At 35.3% G+C, this 13,057-nt stretch overlaps 1 protein-coding gene across 1 annotated transcript in view; it reads right to left on the minus strand.

The window, feature by feature from the left end:
- CCDC88A (coiled-coil domain containing 88A) overlaps positions 1-13,057 on the minus strand; it is a 79,114-nt gene that overhangs the window by 36,159 nt on the left and 29,898 nt on the right. The window contains 7 exon segments of the mRNA XM_009288461.2: positions 301-485; positions 1,257-1,401; positions 2,442-2,588; positions 6,413-6,571; positions 7,263-7,344; positions 11,189-11,358; positions 12,583-12,723. Coding sequence (XP_009286736.1) covers positions 301-485; positions 1,257-1,401; positions 2,442-2,588; positions 6,413-6,571; positions 7,263-7,344; positions 11,189-11,358; positions 12,583-12,723 — 1,029 coding nt within the window.

Below are 13,057 nucleotides of genomic sequence, written 5' to 3' on the forward strand. Positions count from 1 at the left end.
ACACTTTCATTACTCATTATGTCCCCAATAAGTCAATTTTTTTTTTCCCCTCACTGGTATAAAACCTTTCTGAATAAAGTGGTCACATTCTTACATCAACAAAAGAGCATAATAAAAAAGAAAAAACCTCTCTGAGGTGGTTTTCTTTTTTACCATAAGCTTACAAACACCGTAACACCATTTAGACCCTAGTAATACTTTACCCAAAATAACAGCGATTCATAAAATTACCCTTTAGAATGAAAATGGCAAGCAACATTAGGCAACTCATACACAATTCAAACATACACTGATGATTACCTTTTTGCTAAGTCTTTGGTTTTCTTTTTCCATTTTCAGAATCCTTGAACTACTGCCTTCTACAGAACCCACTGCACTTTGTAGTTCTTCCACTGTCTTAAGCAAACTTTGGTTTTCCATTTCCAACTTCAGTAATCTGCTTGATGTCAGTTCATTTACTTCATGACCAAGTGATTTCTGTGGCACTGTAAGAGAAAAACACCATTAAAAAAAAAGGTTACTTATTACCTGGAGTTCTTGGACTTTGCATTTTTAGACTTAGGGGATTTAGAAGCCTTTGATGGTCCTTCAATGCCTTCTTGGTGAATAGAGCTAGTTAGGATTAATGACCCATCCTCCTTACCCAACAGGTAACATTGCAGATGCATGAAAGGAAATGTTCTACTCATCCTACAGTTCCTAATCACAGCAGAGATTTGCTTCCTGCAACTGAGGATCTCTCTCTAAATTTCCACAAATCCTTTGTATGGGATCCAGTGTATGACCAAGCATGCTATGTTGGAAGAATCAAAATTTTTGCCACAGCTATCTCTGCAAAGAATTAGTCTGAGAAGCCTTAACAAATCACTCTTAACTTTGAGAACAGTGAAGCAAGAAGACTCACGATCTGTGCTACAGAGTATAGACGACTGAATGGCAACACAATGTAACTCCAAGGTATTCATGGGTTTTACACCTCTGTTTAACTGAACAAGAATCACAAGAACAGACTTTTCATGTATGCTGTATCTCCAAGGATACATAGGAATGAGTAAAAAAAAAAAAAAACCACCCAAAAAACCCAAGAACAAACCACAACAAAATAAAACAAAACAAAAAAACCCAAACTGTCAATCTCTCCAGAGGACAAAAGACTCTGTACTTTAGAAATAAGGACCTGTAATTTCCTAATGCTGTCCAGCCTCTGAGCTTTCAATTTTTCTATTTTATCAGTTTGTAAGTATTACTATGTTTACCTTCAGAAAGTTCAGTAGTCCTATTTATCTGTTCAAGTTCCCAGCCAAGATGCAATGATTCATCCATACTTTGTTTCTGAGCCATTTCTAGAGTCATATTTTCCTCCATGAGTTCCTCAATCTTCTTTCTGTCCATGTCACGCTCCTTAAAAATTATTTCACATGTAACATTAAAAAAAGTCTCAACATGCACAAAATATTTTACTATCTAGTATGCCATAGAGAAATGCAAAGTGCATTTTGCGATTTGCTAATACACAGTGAGACAGGGAGGAATAGACAAAAGTATGGAGAACTTAGAAGAGAAGTGTAACAACCAGTAAAGAAAAGTACGCAGAGAAGCCCTTCTTCTCACCATAACCTATGGCAATGACTACTTACTCTTTTTCAAAGTTCACTTCTCTCCAAATATCAGGAAAGAAAGTATACATAATAAGCACAGCTTAGTAGCGCACACACAAAAAACAAATGGACAAAGAAGCAAAATTTTACCTTCTCTAAACTATCGTAAGACTACTTTGATGTGAAAAGCTGTAACAGGACTGGGTCCACGATGAGACTGTCTCACCTGGCTCTTTATAAACCCCTCTCCCCACACATGCTACTTCAACAGGAATAAGTTGCAGCTGCAACTCTCAACATTTTGCAGAAAATGAAAGTAAACAGAAGATAATAATCTGTCACCCCTTACAGAAAACAAAGTCATAATTTGCCTGGGTGGATTTTTTTTAATATTTTACAATATTTACTTTTTGGAGAAGAACTGGTTAAAAGCAGAAATTATTTTGGCAATAACCTTCTGATAAATATATTTATCACTATATTGCCAGAATTTGAAATATGAATAACGTCTTTTATCTAAGTATTTAAGTGACAACAGACTATCTTCACATAAAAAAATTGATCCTATCGTTCTTACTAATGCATCTCTGTATTTCTTATCATTGCATTTTAGCTATCCAATTAAACACTGTACTGCCTTTAGGAAGAGTACTGCCTTTGCAATTTTTCCTTCTCTAGGCAGAACCAAAGCTACTGTAGGAAACCGTACCTGAAAAGTGTTACTAAAATCAAGACGTACCGTCCTCCATTCCCCTGCTATTTTGACTGGAAGTTCTTTTATTAAAAATGGAAATGAAATTCAATGCATATCCATTGTCTTTGTCATCCTCCATTTACACTTACCATCTCCATATCATGTAATTTAGCTTTTAATTGTAGATTCTCTTTTTCTAACTCATGTAATTTATCAGAACGGGCTCGGGTCCCCTCTAATTGATCTTCCAACATTGTCTTTGTTTCTAGCAACACTTGATTGTCTTCCTTTAACTCCTGCAAGAATTAAGCAACAAAAACACTCACAACAAAAGTATTTCCTTAGTCTTACAAACTTTGATACACATCATAACTAGTTTTAGAAATGTTGCTCTAATGCTAACACATTCATTTGGAAGCTGTAACAGACTTTTTATAAAAACCAAATCTTCAGCAATTTCACGTAACTGTAACTTATGAAAAGAATATTTTACATAACTTAAGAGAAATGAAATAGTCCCTAAACCATTAAGAATAAATAAGGTGTTCATAATTACAATCAAACCATAAATATCTCTGTGATTTGAGATGTGATCTGGAAAGATGCACTGCATGTATATGGACTACAGCTAAGCAAAAGGCCGACATAAAATAAAAATTACAGGTGTCAGGCTCAAAACAAACAAAAAGAAGTACTTCACACACCATGTAATAGCTTATTGCTACATGATTGCATAGCTGAAGAGGCTTACATGTGTTGAGAAGTTCTCTAATTCATGCAAGAGAAGGCCAAAAAGCTCAGAAGTACCACCTCTGAGTACAATTTTCCTGAGGAGAGACTGCTGGAGGCTGGGAGAGCACAATAGGAAAGTATCACCCAGTGCTTGCCCTGTTCTTTTACTCTCCCCTGAGCATCTACTATTGGCCACTGTCAAAGACTGGAGATAGATGTAGATGCTCCTTTTAGTCCATAATTCATCTTATTATCAGATTGAACTCCCTAATCTTTGGGTTGCAGGAAATGGAGAACAAAAGAGAATAATTTTCTACAGTCCATAATTAGGTTTCCAGGCCATTGGGCGAACTTACTTAAGCCCAAAGTCAGGACATGATGCTGAAAATGCAACCGCATTCTTAAAATACAACCAGCCATATTCAAAGGTCCTAAACAGCTTTAATTTATGTACATAGAGGATTTTTTTTAGATGGCATCTGATGAAAATGATAATATGTAAAAACATATAATTGGCAATTTTACTCATGATATAAAGACAAAACTTTTCAAACTTCAGCATGCAGTCAGCTGCAAAATCTGAAAAAAGATCACTGAATATAACATAAATATTTATCCTTCATACTCCTCCCTACACAAATATTGTTAACTTATAATTATTATTATTATTATTATGAAGCAAACCCAACTAATTAACATCTGTCTCTATTCAAGCGTGCTTGAAAAAATCAGAGTTTACAAGCTATGAAACATGTAAACAAATTTTAGGTTTTTTACTAGTTTAAACGTTCTATGAAAATGAAGTTTCCACTGTTTTCAAATCCTGTTCACTAATCTCTTTTCCTTTACCAATTTTTTTAACCATATGCTTTCAGTCCCCTTACAACAGTAGTAGATATACACAGTTTATAAAGTCACTCATGTAAGATGATTTTCAAACAGCTCACATACAAAGGTTCTCTCATACGCAGGCAGGCTGATGATAATGCTCACCACTCAGTACCTGATTTTCCAACAGACCCAGGTATGCTAACCTATTACATCATATATAGGTAACAGCCAACAACCTCGAGGAAATTTGAGAACATAAATCACAGCACTGGACTTCTATCAGTGAGCTCAAGTTGAATAGCAGTATCTTGTTTAAAGTATGTCAAACACTGAGAAAAGATCCAGAGTTGGAAAGTAGTTACCAGCCTTTGGTTTTAAGTGGCATGCGAAGGCAGCTTTGGAGCCTCCTCAAGAACGGATGTTTCAGTGACAGCTGCTAAGGTCTGTATTTAGGGTATCTTCAGAAAGTTCCTTCAAGTTTCATCAGATATTTCACATTACACAGTAAGATGATAAAATTAATTTCCACAAGCACGGCTAAGAACAAGCCATCTTAAAAACAAAGTCTTGGGAACCATGACGGTTTTTTAAATTTCAGAAACGTCTAAAGCCCTTTTAACAATGCTTTAATCTGCACCATGCACCTTATTTCTCACTACAGTCTATTGTTAACTTCTTTACACTGCAGTTCACCTGGAAAAACTATACATCTCATTTTCCATTAAAAAGCTAATAACTGCCGTGCCAGTTGATATGCTTTATTTCTGACTAAAGCTATTATTAGAAGTTTTGGATGAAGGATCTACAATTGAGCATTAAAAAGATTTTGGTTTTGCCTTGCAGTTTTTCCCCCTCTCATCAACAGTAGCTTTTATCAGTAGTAGCTATTTTATGCTGTGACATATGAAGTATACATTCATTAAAAGGTTTTAACTTTTAAACATTCAAAGAATCATAGAATTGTTTAGGTTGGAAGGACCTTTAAGATCATCGAGTCCAACCATTAAGTTGGCAACCACTGTCAAGTCCACCACTAAACCATGTCCCTAAGCACCACATCTACAGGTCTTTTAAATACCTCCAGGGATGGTGACTCAACCGCTTCCCTGGGCAGCCTGAAGTCTCTTTCCAGAGGATGCTCTATCATTGGTCATTAGTATTATGACATTTCTCAGATGTGGTAACTAGAATATTGGGGATATTGTATCATGTCTAGGCAGCAGTTCAGTGGGAAGACAATCCAGAGGCTACCACAGATCACAATGTTGAGATGTTGCTTAGGAGTTACTACATTAGAAGGTGTAGAGAAAAGTCATCTTTCCACTGTACTCAGAACTGGTAAAGCCATAATCAGAGTATGAGATCCAGTTTTAGGGACTCAATTTTAAGAAAGATAGGAATCAAGACAGAACCCAGAGAACAGAAACAACACCTTGTAAGGCAGAATGCTGTGGGGCTGCAGAGCACAAAGAGCTAGAAGAGAGGACACAAGACATGTCACAGTCTTCAGAGAAGAAAAAGGCTGCTACGAAAGGCTGCGGACACTTCATCATTCAGGTCTTAAAGCACTGATTAATGCCAAGCATTCATTTGGAGTGGTATGGGTATATAAGAATATCTTGCTTAAAGAAGAAGGACTGAATGAGTTCCCGAGATCCCATCCAGGCCTGTGAATCCAAGAGGCCACATTAAATGAAGAAGTTATGTAAAAATACGCTGTGTCACAGTTTAGCCTAAAATCTTGGTTTTCCTTTTTGGTCATTTTTACCCTAAGGAAAGGGCTTCATACCAGTATCTCAACAACCACGTCTAGGCAACATAGTATTTTTTCCAACAAGCATTCATTTTGAGTCCTCCCTGCTTTTCTAGGCGTCCTTTTTTTTTTTAGCGACCACCTTGAAAATTTCTTTAAAAATTTCATTAGTTTTGACTCCCACAAGTAATTCTTTCTTTTACAAATTCTGCCACCTTGGCATTTGCCCAACAGATTTGCCATTTATAGGCAGAATAATAGCCTAATAAAATCCTGCATGTTGATGACTTGTTTCCTAAACTTCTAGTTCACAACAGAACTGTCAGTCTCTCTTGCCTGGTGTCAGTGCATCTTTTTTAGTATATTTTATCCATGGAATGCCGTTGTCCTACACTCATTTATGTGTATAGCCACTACTTCCTCAACACTTTACTTAGAAAAATGCCTTCTCTTAGGAGACCCACAAGAGGAGAAAGAAATTATTACATTTATAACATGTTTTTAATTAATTCCTCCTTGAGTTTCTCAATACATGGTATATATACTAAACAGAGGCTCCTACCGGTCTTGCTAGCTTAGAGCTATTGGTGAATACTGCTGACTTCAAACGAAACTGCATAGCATTAGACACAGGGACTTTTACCTAAAAACTGTACTTTATCACAAAAGACTATCATATATCCCAGAGCACGAAGCTCTAAGACTGTTTTCATGTCCCAATGTTTAAGTCATCAAAATAACTTTGAAAAAGCCACAGCAAACAAAAAAATTACGGTTATTCAGTAATTTTTTTCCTTAATATACCTCCACTCTAGCTTTGTAGAATTCAATATCATGCAGCCTCTCTTTGTACCGGCTGACTTCACTTTCAAGCTTGTCAACTCGAATTGCCTTCTCGCGAAGAGCATCTAATTCATCTCTATACACTCTGGCAGAACGGGCATCTGAGAGTAAATTCATATTCTAGAAAATAAGAAAACACAGAAATCAAAGGCAAGAATACTGGACAGTATCTGATGAAGGATAACATAGCTGCTTCATTATTTAAATCAGGAGTAATGTGGAGGGATATCATAAATTAATTCTGAGAAAGGTAAAGAAAAAAAAATATATATATTTTAGAGGCTCAGTCCAGATGTTGTATTTCCAGGAAAACCGCATTGGCCTTTTTCAAGGGAAGGTATGCACACATTTGTAAATTACAGAACAGCACATTTCTTTTACAGATAATATTCTCAAATGACCCCCAATAATTTTGTACACTCATATCGTGATAATAAATGAATCAGGTATTTTCCCTCATTATCAACACATAGACTCAAAGTATAAAGAAAACCAGCCAAAATTTGAGTGGATTGTTCTGGAGAAAAATTCAGTACATGTACACTCATAGTATATGTTGGTGGTAAATTGCTTGAATGTGGAAATAAAAAAATTAGAGAAGAAATACTAACCTAACTCAGAATATTTTTCCAGCATACTAGACCAAATACAGGAATAAATTATACAAGGTCACATTCAAAGTGCAAAATAAAAAAACGCATGCAAGCATACTTCCTAATTTTAAAAAAAATAAAATTAAAAAAAAATCATTCTGGTGGCAGCAATTTTTTTGTCCACTGTATTTTGAACAATAGTTTTACAAAACCTATACCTCTTGCTGAAGTCTCTTTAGTTCAGCTTCCATCTGTTCAAGTTCTTGTTTACAGTCAAGCAACTGCTCAGTCTTTTCCTCACTTAAAAGAGAAAACATAAACCAGTTAAATATGACTGCAAAACTTGGTAATTATCATCTCGTTTGAGAAGAAAATACTGAGATTCGTGAGACTTCCCTTATTTAATCCAGAATTTCATGGACATCAGACTGTAAAACTTAGGTATGCCATTATGCTTTAGATATTCTTTAGGTTTTAGTCTATATCTAATCTTTTAAATTTGGTCAGATTTTTCGTAGTCCTTTAAATTGCTGTTCAATCTCCTACTTATGCGGGGCAGAAAACATTAGGGTGTAATAAGGGATTTTTTTTTTTGTGATAAGGGGTAAGGGATTTTTTTGTTAAAAAACCCAGACAATACACATGAATGTGTACCAGGAGATTCACATCCAAACATAAACTTAGAATAATTTCAAAATATACATTCAAAAGGTCCAAATACTTTCCAGGAGAACGAGACAATGACCACTGATGCATCCTGTCACAGATCAAGTAAAGCCAATTTTAAAAGCTCTTTTATACTTCTGTAATTTTTCTTTCTCTTACAGAGAAGAATTAAGGTTTTCAGGTGCCTTTACTCATTAGAAGAATATACCGCTTAATAACCTTAATAATTTTATGAAATGCATAATGATGGAAACAACGCAGTGTCTGTTTTAGTCTATTCAGAAACTTGTAATAAAAACAATTTGACATAGAATACTACAATTCTTAGAGGACTCATCCTTAACTTCCAGCTAACACTTACTTCTCAATGCTCAAAAAATGAGTTCGTTAGAAAATAAGTTCATTAAACAATGAGTAAGTACAAGGGAAATACTTAATGCTCTCAAAGACACGGAACACCTAATGTTCAAAATTCAATTGCACCTCAGAACAAACAGTATTCACTGTTGAAAAAAAAGCTGTCATATCCAATATTGTATACCCCTAAAAGATATACTGCATATTCAAACATATTACTATATTATTTAATATTTTGGAATACAAGTATGAAGCAAAACAGAAGTAGAAAAGGGGGAAATAAGAGAATTTAATGGACTGAAATGTATAACAATCTAAAAGTAATCATAGTAACCAAAATATATTTGTTTTAAACAAAACATTTTAAAAAAACATTTTAAAAATGAGCCAATCTCACAATGAATTATCTTTTTGCAAACATACATTGTTTCAGAAAGGTCTTTGACAGCCTTTTGTATACTTTGACAAGCATACAAGGGTTCATCTATGTACAGCTCATTGCAACATCACTGTCCACAGCAGATATCAAAGCTTTCCCTCTACATGGGTGTTCAGAAACCATACAGAAAAACAAATGTATTCTGTATTCTGTTAGATTACTGTAACTTTTCTGTTAACATTCATATTCCTATATTATTGTTCTACATAGAAACACACAGGACTTAACATAGAAAATTAAGTGTGCAATTTCCAGTTCTGGAGTTTCTATATTACAAGCCTCAAATCGCTGTTTTGCATCCAACTGTTGGTATATGGTGCTGCAAAGAAAAATAATCTTTACAGACCTTTTGTATGAAATTGTATTAGCTGCAGTGCATACTAAACCAGATATGAAGGTTCAATGCCAAAACCAGATTATAAATAAATTTTAAGCTGAATATTTTCAACTCTGGAATGAATTTAATTTTACATTTCTCAAATACATACAGCATTTAATACCAAATGCTACAGACAGAAGTTAATTTATCAAAGTCTAGTATTTTAAATACACTGCTACGCGTAAAGGAAATCTATTTACAAATTGAATTCAAATAGAGTGCAAAATGTGAAACGTTCCGAGCCATCACTGTTGCCCTAATTGCATGCTTCAGCTACAGACTAGAGAGGATTGTACTAAATTATACAGAACATACCAGTGTTCACTGTTTAGGCTATCTATTAACTGTCAATCAAACTAATAACAGCAATTTTTTCACTAATTTTCTTGGTGCAGCTGTTTATAGAATATCCTGGGCGGGCTCATTTCAGTAGACACATAATAATACAGACATCAGAAAAAAAGAGCCGTATCTTTTTGTCCTCTATTCTTCATGAAGACCAAGATGTAGTGGGGGAAGGGGATCCTCTGAGTAAATCAACCAGATACTTAATCCAGCCAGCTAGAGATGATCTGATCAACAGACTCTGGTAAGAGCAGACCAGCGAGCTGATAATTGTGACTTACGCTACCTTCAACTTTTAATTTAATTTTACCTGTCTCCTCTCTCCATGAGATATGCTGGATTAAAAATCTTTATTTATGCTGTTCCTAAACTATAGGCAAGTTACCATATATATTGAATCTCTTCACGTTTAACATTTGTATTTTAAGTTCAAACTGCACTCTGCTAAAACATTACACATTGCTATAGGGAGAAACAGATTCTCCACTAGCCTATTATTGTTCTTCTATTTAAATAACTGTTCAGATTTGTTCCTAGACTATGAAGACAGACTAAGTACCCACTGATACTTACTGAATCAGTTTTCTTCATAAAATAGAAGGGATAAAAAAGGTTTTCATTAGAATATCAAAAAACAAAGAAACAAAGATCTTTCTTGTAATGGGACTGATTTTTCACAGTACTTGGATGAGGTGAAGGAGGAGAACATACCCCTTAGCTAAGGGGTCAGCAGCAGGGGGAGAAGAGAGCAATCCCTTAACTGGATGAATGTAGCAAGTTGGAAACTGTAAGAAACCATAACTGACCCAAGCTATAAAATTCACTCATTTTACAAATTACATTATTCCTTAGAAAAAAATACCCCCCCCCCGCCAGTAAACTCAAAGTCTGTTTCACTGCATCCAGGTTTGCAGTGGGTCAAGAGATTTAGTGCAGCTTGGTTTGCATAATTGTCTGTCTGCCTTTCTTTCATTTTTCTCTGTAGAGTGGCATGGCAGATAGAAGTGGAACAGTATTGAAGGGCGTGAGCACACAAGCGTTGTGCAGACAAGGAATTTTCTAGACAGAAAGAAGCAAAGAGAAGGGGGACAGGCAATTATTCTAATGATAATTTTTTTTCCTATCTGCAACAAATTGTTTCATAAACCATGAATGAACCATAGATGACTATTTCTTACTACATTTCCAACAAGAAACAGGTAACTTAATCATGCTGCCGGTAAGGAATCACTACAGCACTACCTCCTTTTAGAAAGACCTTTTTGCCACTAATCCTTGAATGGTCAGGACACAGCTCTTACTTCCAGTCCCTACCTGCCTGCCCCATGCAGCTGCTCTTGAGCGCGTCACCCCATAATTGCCTCAACTGCAAAGCTATTCTCTTAGAAACGAATATGAATACAGATATATTAAAACTATAGTCAGACATTCATTAGTGATAACCAACAACAGAGGAAGCACAAAGAACTTGCCTCTGAAACAACAACATGGACACAATATGTAAAAGAAAAAGGCAATGCTGCATTAGATTAGCTGTCAGTATTTCTAAAAGACACACCATTTATGTAGAGCAAAGAGCCCATTACTGTATTGTAACATGCTCAAGAGATTGCTCAAACATAGTTTTTCAGAAAGTTCAGAGTACAAAAGATACAGAATTACCACAGCACTAGTTCACTGATTTCAGTATGTTCACGGTTAAGACATCAATAGAATTCGTAATACAACTTTTCATCTGTGTTTGTCTTAATTTGTATTTGTCGCACCGGTCCACAAATATGCTTACGTGCTAAAAGTATGCTTCCTGGAGTGCAATAACCAAAAAAAGCATTTTAAAATGTAATTTAACATTTGAAAGAATGAAGAATTTGTCTAGAGAGTACTACTATTGTGTGGAATCGACAGGATTTAAAAACCCTCCAACTCTCAACACACTTCTGCCATCTACATGTACTCACAGCTCTTGCCTAAGTCTTCTTATCTTTGCTTTGGCATCCGCAAGCTCTACTGACAGGTGCTGTCTGCTTTCAGTGCGTTTCATTCCAGGAGAGCCACAAGGTGATTGTGCTGCCGATGCGTGAGGTAGAAAACGGAGACAGTCCCGTTCTTCTGATAGTTCTATGATAGTCTAAGAAATTAAAAAAAAAAAAAAAGAGGGGGGGGAAAAAGCACATATTTATAATAGTAAAAAAAAAAAAAAAAAAAAAAAAGAGGGGGGGGAAAAAGCACAGAATTGCATTCACAGCGCCATTTTTATGTCAGAAACTATTATCACTGACTGCCTTAATAAATCAAAGGCTGAAATGAAGTAAGAATAATGGAAAAGTTTTGCCAGAAAAGAAGTTAAAAGCCCTACATAGACCTCTATACCTAAAGCAACTAGTCACAGCTATTTAACAGTACCATTTGGCTATTCTTAAACTACTCAAATTTAGACTTTGAAGTTCACAAAATTATCAGTGCTTAGAATGGACTGGGTAATGAAATGGCATGAATTCCCTGAACTTGAGGATAAATACAGGTCTCTGAAGAAACTGGTGTTCTTCAATGAGCAGCAGCATCCTCGCCAACTGATAGAAAGCATCAGACCCATAGGAATATTCCTATTTCATCATACAAATAAAGGTTTTATCCTAACACAAAGATCTCTCGTGTTTTAAAGTTACTTTTCCTTTGCGTTGCAAAAAGGATTACCGCACATCCTCTCCCCTCACAGTTAAGCTTCTGTTTTACTCTTATCAAGGCTGTGAACTGGAAAGACAGTTGCTAACCGTCAAAGGAGTATTTGGAATAATTGCAACACTAACATATCCACAACTCTACTGAGGGGCAAATCTGGATGATTCATAACTTGCGATTTTTATTAATACATTTCTGTTTCTTGATTCTCACACAGTACAATGATTGTGCCTCATTATAAGCTTGTAAAACCTCCTCTCCTAGTATGAATTCTGCTCCAGTTCACTCAAAGCTGTACAATAGGATACAGTAATGTAACAGGCATCTTTCAGTGACTGGCTTGCAAACTGACAGGTTACTGATTCCTGGAAACTTCAGCTGATACAGCTTTGGATTTTCTGTTTTCAGCTACAGATGAATGCTATTTAAAGTTGTTTCAGGCTCTGGTTACATGAAAAAGAGCATCTGCTATTATCTTTTCTAGTTTGTCACAGTATTCAACTACTAGTATGCACACCATAACTACCTGAAACAACTGTTTGGCAGTAAGGAATCCTTGCTTAAATATGCTAACAGGACACACATTAAACTATTAGTTATAAAAATGGTAAGCTGTATCATTTTCAAAAAATTATTTCTTATATTTCTCTCAAGCAACAAACCACATCCATACCTCTGAGTGCTCATCTCGTTCATCTATAAGTCTTTTTAAATGTAACGCCATATTTTTCAAGAGAGGTTCAACATATTCTTGTGTCAATACAATGACATCCATCCACTGCAGATCAAACACATTTTCCTGATTATGAGTTACCTACACGGAATGAAATGGAAGAGAAAAAACATCCTCTTTAAATTATAATGAGTAGAAAGGAAGCATAAGAAAATAAAGCTGGAACTCTACGGGTTAAATTCTCTAGACAAGGTATGAAAAAACATTTAAAATAGATTAAATTGTATGTTATGGAATAGTTTCTTATCTACCTGAAAGTAGTACCTTGTACTTCTGGCAAAATAAAAAGCAAAAGGTGGCTATGACATAATATATATTACATATCACATACAAGGAATTTGAATTATATTTTATAAATAAATTTGCAGATGACAATTTCATTAAACTAAATTTGCTGTAATTCTAAGAAATTCTT

This window comes from Aptenodytes forsteri, unplaced genomic scaffold (assembly GCF_000699145.1).
Source record: "Aptenodytes forsteri isolate BGI_AS27 unplaced genomic scaffold, ASM69914v1 Scaffold185, whole genome shotgun sequence".
In the NCBI taxonomy this organism is placed as follows: Eukaryota; Metazoa; Chordata; class Aves; order Sphenisciformes; family Spheniscidae; genus Aptenodytes; species Aptenodytes forsteri.